At 31.2% G+C, this 19,655-nt stretch overlaps 2 protein-coding genes and 1 pseudogene across 2 annotated transcripts; all 3 read left to right on the forward strand.

Moving 5' to 3' along the window:
• The first annotated feature begins 6,193 nt into the window (after positions 1–6,193).
• Positions 6,194–6,871, forward strand: LOC125852794 (non-functional pseudokinase ZED1-like; annotated as a pseudogene).
• Positions 6,872–11,142: 4,271 nt separating this feature from the next.
• On the forward strand, positions 11,143–12,342 carry LOC125852793 (serine/threonine-protein kinase ZRK3-like). The gene has a single exon (XM_049532478.1). The coding sequence runs from the start codon at positions 11,218–11,220 to the stop codon at positions 12,301–12,303; it is 1,086 nt and encodes a 361-aa protein (XP_049388435.1). The 5' UTR covers positions 11,143–11,217; the 3' UTR covers positions 12,304–12,342.
• Positions 12,343–18,931: 6,589 nt separating this feature from the next.
• LOC125852792 (non-functional pseudokinase ZED1-like) lies at positions 18,932–19,646 on the forward strand (the record flags this gene model as incomplete). The annotated part of the gene is made up of 1 exon (XM_049532477.1): positions 18,932–19,646. A coding segment is annotated over exon 1 (689 nt), but the record flags the coding sequence as incomplete, so codon positions are not given.
• Between the last annotated feature and the right edge of the window lie 9 nt (positions 19,647–19,655).

Below are 19,655 nucleotides of genomic sequence, written 5' to 3' on the forward strand. Positions count from 1 at the left end.
AGTGGACAAGTAATTAGGGACAGAGGGAATATGTATTAGTCTGTAGAAGGAATTCAAATAATTGTCTAAAATAAAGTGATTTTTGTTACTCTCTTCGTTCTTTTTTAGTTGTCACGTGTACTAAAGGTATTTGTAGTTGTCAATTTAAACAATTAAAATAGAACTAATTATCTTTTTCCAACTTTGCCTTTAATATTAATTATCTAGAACATATATATCCATAAAGATTAAAGAATTAATAAGAAACATTTCGTCAAACAACACTTCTTATTAATTTTTTCTTAAGGGTTGTGTGATTGTGTCAAACCTTATCATAACAATTAAAAAGGGACGGAGGAAATATCATTTATTTTATGAACATTATATATAAAAAAGTATTTTCTTAGGTTAAATTGAAAACTGAATTGTAAGAATCAAAATTGATAATAAATATCTTATCAATTGATTATCAATCTAGTATATTCACAAACCAAAAATCAAACTAATAATACATAACTCTAAACTTGACGTAAATTATTAGTTTCATGTCTAAACTATTTATAGTGTTAAAAACACTTTTATTACTTGACTAACTAGACTTAAATACATTCATTTCTGCAACTTGAGTGAATTACACCCCTAAATTCCCGTCAAGTTTAGAGGTGTTTTCAACACTTCTCTCATCTCTTTTTATTAGGAGTCTCATGCTCTTACAAAGTTTAAAAGCATTTGTTATGTCAAGGATATATTTAAGTTTAATTAGTTAAGTAAAAAGTACTCCCTCTATCCATTTTTATTTATCAAATTTTGACTTTTTACTTATCATTTTTTGACAAATCAAGAAAAATAATATTTTTTACCTATTATAATAGCCTCAATTTATTTAGAGGGTTAATGTATTTGAAAAAGGTAAAACCTCTTAAATGAAAAAATTATAAATGATAAACTTATTGTATCAGCTATTAAATGAACAAGTAAGTAAAGATAGAGGGAGTATCTTTATCAAGAACACAATTAATAATTTATGTCAAATTTAAATGTATACTTATTCTAGGAAAGAATGGTGGGTCTTTAATTGCTTTGGAAAGGTAAAAAAAATGTCTTACACCACACATTAGTAAAAAAATTCAATGAAACACCTTTTGGTGTGGAATTCAATGTAGGCGCCAAAGTAGGAGGAGCGGCAGGAACCTCACAACCTCCTTATTCATCCATTCATTCCTGTTGGGTTTTAAAGGTGTGAATAAGAAGGTTTTAAAGGTGTGAATAGGAAATGAAGGGTTGTGACTCTCCTGAAGAGTTGTGACTATGTCAAAGGGTTGTGAACTTTATGAAAGGTTGTGTTCTTTCTAAAGGATTGTGACTGTTTGAAAGGTTATGCCTTTTCCAAAGTGTTGTGACTTTTCTGAAAGGTTGTCTTCTTTCCAAAGGATTGTGACCTTTACCCTTTGTTGGCTATAAATAGAGAGGTTTTCTCTCATTTTTCTGTATTGAATTCTTCCCTTCTTTTGCATACATTTCTTACAAAACAAAATCAATCGATCGACCGTGTCTGTGTGTGTGATTCATTGTTGTCATTTTGAGTTCGTTGAAATTATCGAAGTTTGAGGTACCGCTACTTCTTTAATGGTTAATCCGTTTTATCTTGGGAGGAATTAATCTGCAACCTCGGGTACTTGAGGGGATTAAATTTCTTAAGGACACACAGTGGGTTCTGTGGACTCGGATAGTTCTTTGTGTTTTTCTTTTCATCTTTTATTATTTCTGATTTGCTAATCTGAATATAGGAGATAACAAGCTTAAGAAATTTATTGATGGTATTTTCTGTGGTAAGGAAATTACTTCTATTTTATGTGTTCTTTTTATTGGGGAAAGAACAAGATGAAAAAGAGAATTATTTTATCATATGATAAAGAGATTTGGGATGAATTAGTACTACTTTAGTATGTTCGAGTATATTTTTTGTAGTAAGTCCTTGGATGGGTAAAATTATTATTATTTTCTGCCCAAGTGCATTCAAGCATTGCACCCCTTCAGTTTTCTTTTCAATGAGAAAAGTTATTTTGTGCATAAAGGCTAAGATGTGCACTTTAATTATTTTTCCTATATTCTTGGTTTTATATAACTATAAGAAAAAGTAAATAAACAGATGTTGTCTCCTAACAATATTTGAACATGAGTTTAGTTTCTCGTTGAAAACTGGAATATGATAGAAACTGGAAAAGAAGGAAAAAATTAGCAAAAAAAGTGACTTGCATGGAATCATTGCTGACAAATAGAATGTGATTCAATGGGTGTAATAATCAGGTTTTATCTTTATTTCCCTTGATATATCTTTAGTAATATTAATATGTATTCTGTTTAGAGGAGAAAAAAAGAAAGAAAATTTTTTGTAGTTTTCTACTCCATGTGAAATTTGATTGTGTTTGACTTTTGGAAACTAAAATCTTCTGGATTTTTTTTAGTCCTTTGGTTTGAAGAATATAAGAACTTCACGAGCAAATCAGATTGTACATTGGTTTGAAGAATATAGAAAATTCACCAATTTGTTAAATACTCTGTTTGAATGAATATTCTGACTTGAAGAGTACAAAATCTTCGTCAGGAATATTAAGGCTAAATGATTTGAAAAAGATAAAATCTTCATCGTTAGCTAGAAACATTGTTGTATTTGAGGTTTTTGATTGAAAATCAGTTGGATAAAAAGATTGTCATGATTAGAAGTGGTAGATATGGAGAATATGAATCTTCTTTTGCAGAAATATATTTGGAAAATGGAATCATCCATCAAATTACTGCACATTCTCACCTCAATCTAATGAAATTGTTGACAGGAAAAAACCGAACTTTGAAGGAAATGTTGAATGTCCTATTTATAAGTTCAGGTTTACCACAAAAATTGTGGAGGGTGCTATCATTATAGCAAAAGAGAACAACAAAAAAAAAAATTGTATGTTCAGAAAGAAAGAAACAAAAAGTTTTGTTTGTTAGTAAAGGGAGTAACAAATAATAAAAAAAAAACGTTTGTTTGTTAAGAAAGGGAGCAGCAGAAAGTTGTGTTTGTTCAGTCTTTGTTGTATCCTGATAGAGAATTATTTGTCGTCCCTTAAAGTTTATACAAGAAATAACTCTGGAAAGATAGTGATCAAACAATTTCCAATATAGTCTATTTCATATGAGAAATGGAAATGAGGGAACTATTCCCAAACGGATCAAAATAGGACCTAAGACTTTGGATTGTATGTTCATTGGATATGCTACAAATAGTAAAGCATGTCGATTTATGGTTCATAAGTCTGAACTGTCGGATAGTCAAGTGAAGGGTCTAAACGACCTTGGAAAGAACCAAAGGAGAATGTACTTAATAAAGAGATTCAGAGGCGTAGTAAATGTCAATGGACAAATTACTTCCTACGAGTTTGATTTTGTAACATTTCTTCTTGAAAATGAGTCTCATATATTCTAAAAGTTATATCCTTTGTGGACTCATTCTCTTTGAGAAAAGGTTGTCAATAGTAAGATAGATTCAATTTTGAGCAACCATACTTGAGAGTTGGTTGATCTTCCTCGAGGAAATAAACTTTTGGATTCAAAGTGGATCTACAAAAGGAAAAGAAAGTTGATGAAACTATTGACAAATACAAAGACAGACTTGTTGTCATAGGCTTTAGACAATAAGAAAGCATTGTTTGACAGATAATAGCACTAACTAGGATTACATTAATTCAGATGTTAATTGCGCTAGTTGCGAAATATGGCCTTCAAATTCGTCAAAATGGATGTGAAAACATTTTTATTTTAAATGAAAAATTGGAGGACGAAATTAACATAGAACAACTCAAGGGCTTTGTGGTTCTGGTAAAGAAAAGAAAGTCTGTAAACTTGTTAAGTCACTCTGTGGACTAAAAACAAGCGCCCAAATAATGACATGCGAAGTTTGACCAAACTATGTTGGCAAATGAATTCAAGATTAATGAATGTGATAAATGTTTTTACATTAAAGACACTCCAAATTACAAGGTTATTATTTGTTTTTATGTTGATGACATTGTGATCGTCAAAAGAGATATTTCTAACATAAATGCTACTAAGCATATGCTAGAAAGTAGCTTCGATATGAAAGACATTGAAGTTACTAATGTGATTGAAAATGTACTTGAGAAGTTCAAGCATTTGGATTTCAATATTGTCAAGACTCCAATAAATGTGAGATTTGTACTTCAAAAGAATGAAGGCAAAAGTGACTCAGAATTGGATTGTGCTAGAGTATTGAGAAGTATGATATATATCATGAAGTGTACGCGATCAGATATAGCATAAGCTATTAATAAACTAAGTCGGTTCATGAGTAATCTCAATCAAACTCATTGGATGACAATGAAAAGAGTTTTGCAGTATTTAAAACATACTTACAAAACTATTGCTTTGCATTATAACTAATATTCAACAGTATTGGAAGAATATAGTGATGCAAATTGAATCACTAGGTCAAATGAAGTAAAATCCACAAGTGTATATGTATTTACTCTTGGCGGAGGAGCAGTCTCTTGGAAATCTTCCAAACAGAGATGTATCGCTCGCTCTACTATGAAATCTGAGTTTATCACTCTAGATAAGGCCAGTAAAGAAGTTGAATGACTCCAAAATTTCTTGAAAGATTTTTTGCCCAAACCTTTTAACTCCAGTATGCATACACATTGAGAGTTAATTTGTAATAGGTAGGGCATGGAGCATGATGTATAACGAAAAGTCTTGTCATATATGACATAGACATAATATCGTTAGAGAACTACTCTCTAGTGGAATTATCATAATTGACTATGTAAAGTCAAATGATAATGTGTCGGATCCACTTATAAAAGGCCTAACTAGCTAAAGAAGGAGTTGATAGATTATCAAAGGGAATGGGACTATGGCCGAGAACAAGTCATTGTGGCGGTAACTCTACCTAGAAGACTGGAGATCCCAAGATCTAGGTTCAAGGAGATCAAACAAAGTCATTGATGACGGTTCAACATTGTCAAAATATTTTTTATGGTCCATTCTCATGATAAGACAATGTTCAGTAACAAGGATAAAGATATTAGGACTTTTTAATGATTTCTAAGTTTGATACAGGGTATATCAAATGGTGTATCTACGAGATAACACATTTAGAAATCACCTATGTAAGTGTGAAGTGTAAGCCACTTCAAGGATAATCCGGTAAGGCCAGTTCTCTACGTACTTATAAATCGAGACGTGTTCATGGCTGAAACGAACAAAACAATGAGAACCAAAAACAGTTCAAGGGTTGATTGTATGACTTATGTTATCTAGGTATACACCAAAGCTCGACGGTTCAAAGATATCAAATCTACCGATTGACCGAGTATAACCGATACATGTTCACTACGGAAAGTTCAAAGGGAAACCCACTTATCCAGAGGCAATCAATCCTTAATTACGAATCACACAGTTTTTCATGCATATGTTTTAACAATAGTCATTCCCTATTCATGTGGGGGATTGTTGGGTTTTAAAGGTGTGAATAGGAAGGTTTTAAAGGTGTGAATAGGAAATGAAGGGTTGTGACTCTCCTGAAGAGTTGTGACTATGCCGAAGGGTTGTGAACTTTATGAAAGGTTGTGTCCTTTCTAAAGGATTGTGACCGTTTGAAAGGTTATGCCTTTTCCAAAGTGTTATGACCTTTTTGAAAGGTTGTCTTCTTTCTGAAAGGTTGTCTTCTTTCCAAAGGATTGTAACCTTTACCCTTTGTTGGCTATAAATAGAGAGGTTTTCTCTCATTTTTCTGTATTGAATTCTTCCCTTCTTTTGCATACATTTCTTACAAAACAAAATCGATTGATTGATCGTGTCTGTGTGTGTAATTCGTTGCTGTCATTTTGAATTTGTTGAAATTATTGAAGTTTGAGGTACCGCTACTTCTTTAATGGTTAATTCGCTTTATCTTGGGAGGAATTAATCTGCAACATCGGGTACTTGAGGGGATTAAATTTCTTAAGGACACACAGTGGGTTCTGTGGACTAGAATAGTTTTTTGTGTTTTTCTTTTTATCTTTTATTATTTCTGATTTGTTAATTTGAATACAGGAGATTACAATTCCCACTAGTGATTCCATATTGGATCTAATCCAACTAGTGGACACCAGAGATACACCAGAGATATCAAGTGTTAACTTCAAAATTAGCACAAGCTATTGGGTAGAAAAAAATGCAGTTCTTCAGGGGACTCACAATTAGGAAGAAACAATCATCATCCGCAGCCTCTGCAGAAAGGCGGAAGAAAGAACAAAATTATTAATTACAGAACGGAAGTGCAGTGCTAGAGGAGTTCCTTGCTTTATGCGACAGAAATTGCAGAATTCCTATCCGGTACTTCACTGCCACTGAGATCGAGAATGCAATTAAGCACTCTGAAAACAAAATGGAATAGTACTCTGCAGTGGGTATAGTTACGGGCTCCTTGGACAACCGCCTTGTTTTAGTTAGGTTCAATAGATCATGTCAACTGAATATCTACCGAGATATAGCAATTACTGCTCAGATGAGTCATCTCAAGAATGTGTTGAGACTTGTAGGTTGTTGTCTAGAATTTGAAGAACCAGTTATGGTGTATGAATATGTTGAGTCTATAACTCTCAGTGATCTACTTTACAAAAAGGGTGATCATAAGACTAGAGAATCATTATCTTGGGGAAAGAGATTACGAATTGCCAATGAGGTCGCCTCAGCAATCGTTTTTCTCCATACATGATTTACTACGCCCATCATCCACAGAGATATAAAGCCTCACAAAGTGTTAATAGATCAGAACAGCGGTGTTGCCAAAATAGTGGACNCTTTACAATATATAGAGATAAAAGAGAATCATCTCAACAAACTATTCTAACAAACTCAGTAACTAACTCTAAGCAATATTAACTAACTATCAACAGTAATGAACAGTAATAACTAACTACGACTAATTACTAATTAGATTAAGGACTAAGATGTAATCAATCTCAACACTATTAACTGGAAATAAATCTCTTGATAGTATGCAATCCAATATTGAAGAGGGTAATGCTATGGATAGAGTGAATTCTACAATTTTTAAAGATCCAAATCTACCAACCATGGTTGAGCTTTACATTAAAGAGAGAGATGTAATAGATATAGCAGATCCTACCTTATTGGAACGGCACGGCATTGAGATTCGACAAGAATTGGAAGACTACTTGGATCTTGTTAAGAGATGCATATCATCAAAGGGTGAAGATAGACCATACATGATTCATGTTGCAAGGGAATTACGCCGAATTGAGAAATGCTTTCGTGCCCTCACTATTGGTCAAATTTAAATGTTTGTTTTAATACATGAGGTATCTGTACCGTAATAGTTTTTAGTGCCTGGAAAAAGTTTCTATTTGGATTGCATCTAACCATGTTAGTTATGCATTTGACATCTAATAACTTTTATTAGTTTCAAGAATATGCAACTGCTTATAATTAATTACCTTTTCCCTTGTTAACCAAACATCGGATTGTAACAGAGAAATTCTGTAATTTTAACATATTGATAGGCCTTGTATAGTAAAACTGGAGAATTTATCATGAGCTAGGCCAGGTTCACATAGTTTTTTGTTTTTGCTAAGATGCTCACGTAGTTATAGTTGTGAGTTTGCAATTACTACTCAGAAGCCACAACTCTAATCCCAGCGTTTATGCAGCTACTATATAGATGGTGATTACTACTAGGAAGGCACATAATCAAATACTTCCCTTGTCCCAATTTATGTGACTTATTTTCTTTTTTAGTATGTCCCAAAAAAATGACACATTTCTATATTAAGTAACAATTTAACTATAAAATGTCTATTTTACCCTTAATGAAATGATTTACAGTCACACAAATTTTTATCATTCCTTTTGGCCCATAAGTTTTAAAAGTCTTCCTTTCTTTCTTAAACTCCGTGCCGAGTCAAACTACCTCACATAAAATGGGACGGAGGAAGTAGCATCTTTTAGGCATCACAAAATTTAACACAAAAGCAGTGTGAATTTCTCTTGATTCCTAGGAGAAACTACTTTGTTATCACAAGTTTTAAAAGTCTTCCTTTCTTTCTTAAACTCCGTGCCGAGTCAAACTACCTCACATAAAATGGGACGGAGGAAGTAGCATCTTTTAGGCATCACAAAATTTAACACAAAAGCAGTGTGAATTTCTCTTGATTCCTAGGAGAAACTACTTTGCTATCACAAGCATTCAATCTCAAGTTAGTTCACAACAACAACGATTCACCATAGTAACTCATCATCAGCTGGAAAAGCAGAAGTACTTTTTATAAGAAGATGGGGAAAAAATAGAATTCAAGTTAAAGTGAAAGACTACGTCAAGGGTAATATATGGGCACATTATATAGCACAATCTTTAGCATCTATACAAACTACAAAGCACCCTTGACACCAAGAGAAGTACATCTTTTAAGTTAAAACTCATAAAGAGAATGATAATCTTGGGAAAAAATTAATTAGTACTTACATCTTTTGGTTTTAAAAAATCCATTCATTGAAGTTAAAACTAGTTGCAAGTCAAACAGACCTACCTAACTACACTTAATTGAGTCAACTCTTTGACATAAATCTGGAAGACCCTTGTACTTGACTGTGTTCGTAAGTTGGACCTGTATACTTATGACTTTACCAAATGGACTCTTAGACCATCTCCAACCCAACACCAAATTTTACACCAAATCCTAAATTTGATGTTTTGAGCTCCAACCCACACCAATTTTTACACCAAATTTGATGTGTGAATAGTGTTACCCCAAATTTATTCATCACACCAATTCACTTTTTGAATATTTTAATATTATTTCATTATACAATCTTTTAATTAAACATTATATAAATTGTATGTTTTAATTAAATCTCTTGTATATTTAATTATTTTTATGTAATATTTTTATAATATTAATTTTAGATATAAAATTTAGCTTTTTTATAAATTAATTTTTCTATATATGACTTTTTTATAAATTAAATTTATCTTAATTCTACTATAAATTATAATTGGATATAACTACAATTAACCTTCACAAAAATTTAAAATGCAAACATATAAATTTTTAAACAAATAATACAATGTACTTTAAAATAACCAAAAATAATAAACATTCAACGAAGTAGTAATTGACATTCACCGTGAATTATATATGGTGAATGTTTTAGAAAGAATTTGTTTTATGAAATAAGAAATAATAATATAATAATGAAGAGAAAACAAAATATTCCTTTTTAGTGTAAAATTTGGTGCAATGAGTTGGAGTTGATTACACCAAAAATAGTGCTGACACCAAATTTGGTGTAAAATTTGGTATTTGGGTTGGAGATGCCCTTATATTCATTCAAACACAATATTTTAAACTCATTTCTCATATGATATATGTACGTGTGATACACTCATTTTACAAATGAAATACCACGTCATTTTTTAATGACACATCATTATTGTTATTATTATTCCAATGACACATCAAAGATTAAATTTTAAAAATAAATAATATTAAAAAATAAAAACTGCAATTTTATCTCTCTTTCCCCCTTTTCTACTTTATCTTCTTAATTGCCACCGACCCCTACGCCTCACCCCAAAAATTAAAAAATCATCATTTTCATCTTTCTTCCCAGTTCATACTCAAAAGTTTTCTCAATCATAAAATATGATAGATTGTAATTAGCTCTTGCACATGCTTTAGGTTCTATTTATTTTGATTTGATAAAAGAAATCAAGAAAACTTCAAGTTGGAAAAAATATATTTATGAGTAAATTCAAGCAATAGATCTTAAAATTATGAAAATGGTGAATGATATGTTTTTTTGCAAAAGCTATTTTTAGTTTATATTTGATGATTATGGTGATGGTGTACGTCAAATAATAAGAAGAATAGAAAAGGGGTAGGGGCGGGGGTGGAGGGCCTGGGGCGGAAGAAGAAGAGAATTGGGGTGGGGATGTAGAAGAAGAGAAGGGGTGAGGGTGGGTTGAAGAGAAAGGTTTTGAGATTTCTTTTTTATTTTTTTTAAAATTTATTATTATTATTATTTTGATAATTTTTAAATAAATATTATTCACTTGCTTTAAAATGCATGTGATCACACATTTGTCCAATTCAATCATTTTAATGTCACATAAGTTTGATCAATGATTCGAGGGGTTTAAAAAATAAAATTTCATCGAGTTTAAGGGTTTATTTGGCAAAATAATAAGTAGAAGGGTTTAACTGACAAACAAAGCTAAGTACAAAGACTTCTCAGGTCATTCCGCCTTTAAAAAATAATTAAAATAAGCCAATTCAATGAATAGTGAAAAGATGAGGTAGAGTTTTGGCACAGAAAGAATGGTAAGTCTTAATTGGAAAGTGGCCTACGTCATTCCATTTGTCAATCAAAGAAATGTCTTACACCACATATATATTTTCTTCTTTTATTTTTACTTTTTACTTATTTTTGAAATAAATTTTTGTTTTTATTTATCATTTTTGGCATATCAAGAAAAGATAATTATAATTTTTCATAGTTTATCCTCAACATTAAATACTCTTTCTCTAAATCATTTTGTCAAACTTAATACTCTACATTATTTAATATGATAGTTATATAAATAATTAGTTTTAAATTAATATGTCAAGTCAAACTGCACAAATAAAAGTGAACAAAGAAATAGTAAAAGAATTCAATGAAACACCAGTTGCTTGTTACTCCCTCCGTCCCTTTTTAGTTGTCCACTTTAGAAATGACACACAGATTAAGGCAACAATGATTAGCACAGTGAAGTTGCAATTTTACCCTTATGACAACTTTTCACTTCAAAATTACAACTACTTATTTGAATTCAAGTGAAATAAATTGGAGGGAAACAACATACACTTTTACAATTTTCAAGAAGTGTAAATAAGGGTATAATAGGAAAAAATTTGTTGTCCTTTCTTGATTTGTCAAAATGGACAACTAAATAGGGACAACTAAAAAAGGAAATATGGACAAGTAAATAGGGACGGAGGGAGTAAGTAAGTATTTTTTTTGTGGAATTCAATGCACGCGCCTAAAGTACGAATGAGCAGAAGGAGCCAGGAACCTCACAACTTCCTACCTCTTCATTCTCACTAGTGGACACAGTGGACATTACTAGAGATATCAAGTGTGTTACAGAGAATAGAAACTTCAAAATTAGTGCAAGCTATTGGGTAGAAAAAAAAAATGCAGTTCTTCAGGAGACTCACAATTAGGAAGAAACAATCATCATCCGAAGAATGGCGGAAGAAGGAGCATGATTATTATTTACAGAATGGAAGTGCAGTGCTAGAGGAGCTTCTTGCTTTATGCAACGGAAATTGCCGAATTCCCATCCGTTACTTCACTGCCACTGAGATCCACAATGCAATTAGGCACTCTAAAAACAAATTGGAGATTTTCGATGGACGTATGGTTGCAGGATCGATGGACAAACGCCTCGTTTTCGTTAGGTTTTTCCCTCATTATTTTAGGAATTTCTTCAATATTTTTCGAGATATAGCAATTACTGCTCAGATGAGCCATCTCAAGAATGTGCTGAGACTTGTCGGTTGCTGTGTGGAATTGGAAAAACCAGTTATGGTGTATGAATATGTTGAGGCTATAAGTCTTCACACTTTACTTTTCGAAAAGGGCAATCATGATGATCAAACCAGAAAATCATTATTATCATGGGGAAATAGATTACGGATTGCCAATGATGTTGCTTCTGCAATCGTCTTTCTCCATACAGAATTTACAACGCCTATCATCTACAAAGATCTGAAGCCATCGAATGTGATTATAGATCAGAATAGTGGTGTTGCCAAACTACTAAACTTCTCATTATCCGTATCATTGCCTCCAGGAGAATTGCAAGTAGTAAAAGATGTTACTTGCGGAACATATGGATATTTAGCTCCAGAATATGCGGTCTCAGGTATTGTTACTCAAAATACAGACGTCTATAGCTTCGGAGTTGTTCTACTTCAGCTATTAACTGGGAAGAATATGGGCACTCTAAATATAAAGGATCGCAACTATATAATGTATGATGTAGATTCAGATCTTGAGACGATAGAAATTGAAAAGATACATGTAATGGACATAGCAGATACAACCATTTTGGAAGAGCATGGGATTGAGATTCAACAACAACTGGAAGATTGCTGGGATCTTGTTAAGAAATGCACAAAGTCAAAAGGAGAAGAGAGACCATACATGATTGAAGTTGCAAAGGAATTACGCCGAATTCACAACTGTTTTCGTGCCCTCACTCTTGGCCAGAATTAGTTACATAAGTAATCATTAAGCTCAACTCTATTTGTATAACCAGTATCTGTGCAAGGTAATCTAAAAAAGAGGTAATAATACCGATTCAAAGTTGTTTAGGGATAGACGCAAAGTTAGAGTTGTTAAAGCCTCTAAGTTTTGAAGAATGTCAAAGTGCATAGAACAGGATTTGTCAAAGTGCATACAAAGTGTATTATCTAATACGAATAGAAGAAGGAGTTCATGATTAATAAAGTTTTCTTATTCAATTAAGGAAAACTATTTCTCATTCAATTAAGGACAACTATGCGACAGTTTCCCTTTCAAAGCTGAGTACAAGGAGGAGTCCTAGTCAAGTTCGTTTTAAACAAGGCTTTTTAGCGGCGAAGACAAGTTCGAGTTGAACAAGGACTTTGAGGAGGCGTGATCTAGAAATAGGGCAATAGTTTCTTTGAAGAAACTTGCGCACTTACATAGAGAGAAGATCAAAACACGATCAAGAGTTTGAGAGAGTTTTGAGATATACTTGGGGAGTGTTGCGAGTTTGTGAGGAAAAAATTGTAAGATTGTAGTTAAGAGTTTTGATTACAATCAAGTGTGTGTGTAGGATTCGTCTAACAAGTTTGAGAAACTTGACGGACGGCAGAAGACTTAAACCTGGGGTTTTTTGTCTTGGGTAGTTAGGAATTAGAGTTTATAATTTCTTAGCTAGGAATTAGAGTTTATGATTCCTTAGATTGCCTGGGTGTGTAATCTTTGTATTGTTTGGAGTTGAGATAAATAATACAAAATTGTGAACTAATTATTATTTTACAAAATTATTTACTAGAACTCACAAACAGTAAAGAACAAGTAGTTAGTACGTGTTCCTTTACAGAATAAAGGGGGTCATAATTCCAACAAGAGTGTTCTTGAAAATTATGTATGTATCTTCTTTTATTAATATCAAGGAAAAATTACTTAATTTCACGGTCATGTTATTGTGGATTGTAAAAGAGATCTGCACATAATGAATCTGTCAACTTAGCATTTTTACTCCCTCTGTTCCATTTTTAACTTGGCAAATCAAGAGATATTTATTATTTTCTTTCCAAATTACTATATCATTAAGCAACTATTCTAAAGCATAATTTATAAGAATAATTTAATAAAACAAACCCTCTAATAAGTGCCAAATCAATAATGACCAAGTAAAAATAATTCTAAATGTTTATTCATTGAAAGACAGTATTGGCAAGAACAAAATGCATCAATTGATGTGGAGGCTAACTCACAGGAAAATAACTTGTTTCCTCTGACTCTACAGAAATGCAGGCAATGAGCACGACTATTATTTAACAGAAAAAGAGTTAAAAAATATTTCGAACTTGTTGAAAAAATGGCTCATAAATGTCCTTTATTATACCCCTAAAAATAATATGGAAAAAATCATTACATCTAAATTTCTTTAAAATCTCGCTGCTCTAGCAGCTATTTTTTAAGAAATAATAGAAGAGGCGAAATGATAAGTAGAAGAGAATTTTCTTCTAAAATGAGCTTTACACCTTTTGAATTTATGAGGTCAATTTAGTGAATCACGTTTCTTGTTTTTTTATTTTCTTGGTTGAACCCTTTTGTCACATATTTCTATTATATAGAAGAGTAAAGTGGTAGGACGATTAAGGGTAAAAATATAATTTCATTCTAACAAAAATCTATTAAGAAAGATAGTAAATAATTCTAGAAATATCTTTCTATTTATGATGTGAATAATGATCAAGGGTAAAAAGATAATTTCATGCTAATAAAAATCTATCAAGAATGATAACAAGAAAATTAAATATTTCTAGAAACATCTTTAGTTATTATTATTACTATTAACTTAGTATTTTGTTATTACTTCACTTTCTTTTCTTTTGTGAGTTATTATTGTGATATCTATTCATTACTCTAATTTTATTTACTTTGATTTAGTTCTTAATATTTTTTTTATATTCATTATACTTGTCAAAAATGCCTACTTTAAATATAAAAATTTATTATGGATTAATTATTTTCACCTTTATTTTGGCTCTAATTAATATACTTGAAAATAAATAAGTGTGATAAAATTAATAATATATATTAGATTGAAATTAAAGAAAAGGATACTAAAAGTAACTTTACAAATAAAAATGAATAGGATGATATATTTGCAATTAAGACGACCAAGAATAAAAATGTAATTTCATTCTAACAAAAATATATTAAGATAGATAGCAAGAAAAACAAATAATTCTAGAAATATCTTTCTATATATGAAGTGAATGATGATCAAAGGTAAAAGTGTAACTTCACGCTAACAAAAATCTACCAAAAATGATAACAAGAAAACTAAATAGTTCTAGAAACATCTTTAGTTATTGTTATTACTATTAACTCATTTTGTTATTACTTCACTTTTTTATGAGTTATTGTGTATCTATTCATTACTCTATTTAACTATTACTTTAATTTAATTCTTAATATTTTTCTATTCATTATACTTACTAAAAATGTCTACTTTAATATAAAAATTCATTATTTAAAAATATAATTAATTATTGTCACTTTTCTTTTGGCTCTAATTAATATACCTGAAAAGAAATAAGTGTGATCATAAATTAATAATATATATTAAATTAAAATTAAAAATTAAATAAAATTACTTTCAATATTTAAAAAATATATTTTAAAAGTAGGTCATTATTGTTATTTGTTAAACACCTATAAAATAAATTTTAAGTGTATTCAAAATTGATCTATAGATGGATCAATAGACTCTATCTTCATATAGGTTATGAAAATTGTTAATGTATTGAGACTCATAATTTTAATCTATTCTCTTGAATAATTTTCAAATAAAATAGAAAAAGAATATCATTAAATTAATTATTTAATTCGAATATATTGTTCGACACGATGTTAAAATAATCACCGGAGCATGTGATATTTTACTATTATTTCTTATCATGTTTATTTGAAAATGTCATAATAATTTTTCTTTTTGAAAACTAATTAAATTTCTATTATAAATATATATAATATTGTAATATTGAGCCCGTAAACGGGTCTTAAGGACAAATTCCTTAACTACACTCCTTTACTTACCTTAATATCCATTTATCCCTACTTATTTCAAAATTTTCAAAAATCCCTTATTTACCTATGTATCCCGTGCACAATGCTATGTATCCCGATATGTGGAATGTATCAAACCTATGTATCCCATGCACAACATTATGTATCCCGCTATGTGGAATGTATCAAACTTAATGTATCCCGTGCACAACGTTATGTATCCCTCTATGTGGAATGTATCACGTGCACATCGCTATGTATCCCGCAAACATCATTTTAAAGGAATTTTTGTAAATAGAAAATTAGAAGGGATAAGATGTTATTTAATACTTATAATATGTGATTCCTATAATTTATACATTGAACCCGTATCACGGGCCTTAAATTATCTAGTGTCCAAAGAAAGGACTAAGTTATATATACGAGCTGCAAAGAATTTTTATATTATTACATAATTTAATTTGTTTTAGAAGTCAAAAGATAATTACTACCTCCATCCAATAATACTTGTCAACTATATTAAAAATAGATGTCCAACAATACTTGTCTATTTTATGAAATTCATGGATAGTTTTACACTTAGTTTCTGATATATCCTTATCATTAATTAGTCATTTTCTTATTACATTTTTCAAGACATTGTATTTATTATATTCAAAAGGTGATATAGTAAAATTACCCTTCTATTTATAGTTTCTCAAGGGGTGTACCAAATCAATAGTGGACAACTATTGTTGGACAGATGGAGTAGTTATCTTGTATTATGGGTGCTGATGAATATTATAAATAAACCTATCTAAATTATCTTTTAAGTGATTTTGATAATATAATTTTTTTTACACAAAGTTCATAAAACTTAAATTTCAAATTAAAAAAAAAGCATATTATATGGTCAAAATTTGAATAGGTCGACTTGTCCACTTGGCTCAACGAAGTAGAAAATTGAAAGTTTTTTTTGGTTAATTGAGTGGAAGAGAAATTTATGGAGAAAAAAACGTGGAAGAAAATCACTGCGTTTAAATTTCTTTAAAACTCACTGCTAGAGTTTTAAAAAAAAAAATTAAAATTAAATCTCGCGCAGCGATTTTGTGTTAAAAAAATAATTAAGAATCCGCTGACCAAGCAACGATTTTTTTATTAAATAAATAAATATTTCTTGGTGATTGTGCAGTGAGATTATTTTTATTTTTACGCCATTAATGGTTGTTAAAATCGCAAAGGATCTTGCTTCCTGGGAGCGAATTGTTCCTTTTGATTAAAAAAAATGAGTGACACTTTATATGTTTGGAGGTAAAAAGTGACCCTTTTGGGGCCGCATTCTTACAAAAATAACTAGCTGTCTAAACTAATACTCCCTTCGATTTAAAATAACTGAATTTAAAAAATGCGACACATTTTTTTTAAAAAAAGTTAGTTAATGGCATTAATTAACATATAATTTATTAATATATCCGTTTGCATTTTTTTCAAACTTTTCTTACAACTAGAGAGGTTGAGAAAGCCCATTAAAAAGAGAGATAATTGAACAACTAACAGCCATACCTAATTACTCCCTCTATACTTCCTCCGTCCCATTTTATATGTCATTCATTTTTATAAATAGTTGATCTATAATATTTATCATTTCATAAAATCAATGCATAAATTAGCATATTATTCCTTTTTTACCCTTGTGAGTTATTAGCATTGAAAACATTCATTTGACCAACTTAGAAAAACTAAGTAAATGATTCATGTTCATTGGTTAAATTAATTAATCAAAATAAATTAATTTATATTCATTGTTGAAAACTCGAGTTCCAAAAAAATTAAATAAGGATAGAAGGGTAAAGTTACATAATTTATTAATGCAAGTGCAAAGTAAAAATATAGCATATAAAATGGAACGGAGGGAGTATCTTTTTATCTGTTCATTTCTGACTTTTTAGTTGTTATTTTTGACAAAATCAAGAAAATATAATACTTTACTTGTTATACCTTAAATTTATTTAGATAGTTAATATTTTTGGAAAAGGTAAAACCTCCTTAATGAGTAAATTGATTTTGAAATTCTATCAATTAATAGAGGTAAAATGAAAGTATGTCAATTATTATTTTCCTAATAAGTGTGTTAAGTAAAAAATAGACAAGTAAATAGAGACAAATGAGCGGAAAAAAAAAATAGTTACAAGAGTCCGTATACAACTGAGTCAACTATTTAATCTAGAACATAATAGTTGATTGATAGCACGACATTAGGTTAGGTAGAACTTGATAAACAATGGCAATGAAAGTGCTTGGAAATTCAGAAAAGAGTCCAATCAATCAATCAATTGCCGTGCCTTATTAGATTTATAATCCGAATGCATATTAACTAGATTTATAATCTTCACATGGCATATGGTGAAAGACAAACAACTTAAGAGAGGTAACGCCAGGAACTAGCACTACATATTGAACCACAACAATTTAAAATCTTAGATTGACTTGTGTGATCACCCCTTCCAAACCATCTCAAGAAACTTGTAACCCTTTTAATTAGATAAGAGGACTTGAAATCTTGAATGGACATAAAACACCTATGGTATCTTAGAGAACAGCTATACAGTGGCATCAGTGGAAAGTGCATTGTGATAAGTTACCAAAATATCAACTATCAATTAAATAGTATTTGAGTACAATTTAATAACCTAAACTAACTTAAGTTAGTAAATTTCAGCATTTGGAACCCAAGAAAGACAAGCCATGAAGAATGATGAAAAAATGGGAAGTTGGAGCAAAAGATTAAGAAAAGAGAAGACACAAAAATCATGCCCACGTTTTGTGCAGCCAGTAGAAGAACTTGAATTTGGATAAGTCTGAGAATGAGAAGATATGATTCAGTGCACGAAAATAAATGGCTAGACGAAATTGCCCCACAAATTGAGAAGTCTGGAGTTGGCAGAAAAACATAAGAGACGAAATGGAACGTTGCCACAATTTAGCTCCAGGAAGATCACCTGAAGCTTGAAGAAACAAAACCTAAAGAAAAGCAAGAGAAACGTGGAGACAAAAATATTTCGACTCCACGAAAGTGTGAGCAAAGGGGCATTTTTGTCCCAATGTATCTATAAATAGGAATTAGCTAATCATCTTGGGAAGTTTTCAATCTTCTAAAAGTATTGAGGAGCATTCATAGCTAATATTTGAAGGATAAGGAGGCTATTCACTTTAGAGTTTGTGTTAACCAACTAAAGTACTTAATCGCCTGAGTTAAATTAAAATTGTTTGCAACAAACTCACACACCTAACTACAGTTAACTGAGTCAACTCCTTAAGATAAACCAAAATATTTAATCTAGAACAGAGTAATTAATTGATAGGGTGACGACATTAGGTAGAACTTGACAAACAATGGCGATGAAAGTGCTTGGAAATTCAGAAGAGTCCAATCAATCGCCATCATTTTGTGTGGAATTCAATGCACAAACTAAGACCAGCAGGAAGTTTCTTCCAACTTGTTCATAGATTACACTAGTGATGATGGTATGCCTTATTAGATTTAATCCCAATGCACATAAACTAGTGGACACCAAAGAATAGAGACTTCAAAATCAGCACAAGGTATTGCAAGAAAAAATGCACTTCTTCAGGGTACTAACAAGGAAAAAACCTTTTTCCTTTGCCGCAGCAGAAAGGCGGAAGAAAGAGGAGGATTGTTATTTAAAGAATGGAGGTGCAGTGCTAGAGGAGCTTCTTGCTTTATGCGATGGAAATTGCAGAATTCCCATCCGTTATTTCACTGCCACTGAGATCGAGAGGGCAATAAAACACTCTAAAAGGAAAATGGAGCTCTCCCATGTGTCTATGGTTACAGGCTCACTGGACAACCGCCCCGTTTTAGTTAGGTTCAGTAGATGTCAATTCACCAATATCCACCGAGATATAGCAATTACTGCACAGATGAGTCATCTCAAGAATGTGCTGAGACTTGTTGGTTGCTGTCTAGAATTTGAACAACCAGTTATGGTGTATGAATATGTTGAGGCTATAACTCTCAGCGATCTACTTTTCAGAGAGTGTGATCATAAGACTAAAAGATCATTATCTTGGGGAAAGAGATTACGAATTGCCAATGAGGTCGCTTCTACAGTTGTTTTTCTCCATACAGAATTTACTACACCCATCATCCACAGAGATATAAAGCCTCACAAAGTGATGATAGATCAGAACAGCGGCGTTGCCAAAATAATAGACTTTTCATTGTCTATATCATTACCTCCAGGGGAATTGGAGGTACAAGATGCTGTACTGTGCGGAACATTTTGGTATTTAGA

Source organism: Solanum stenotomum, unplaced genomic scaffold, assembly GCF_019186545.1.
Source record: "Solanum stenotomum isolate F172 unplaced genomic scaffold, ASM1918654v1 scaffold5595, whole genome shotgun sequence".
Lineage (NCBI taxonomy): Eukaryota > Viridiplantae > Streptophyta > Magnoliopsida > Solanales > Solanaceae > Solanum > Solanum stenotomum.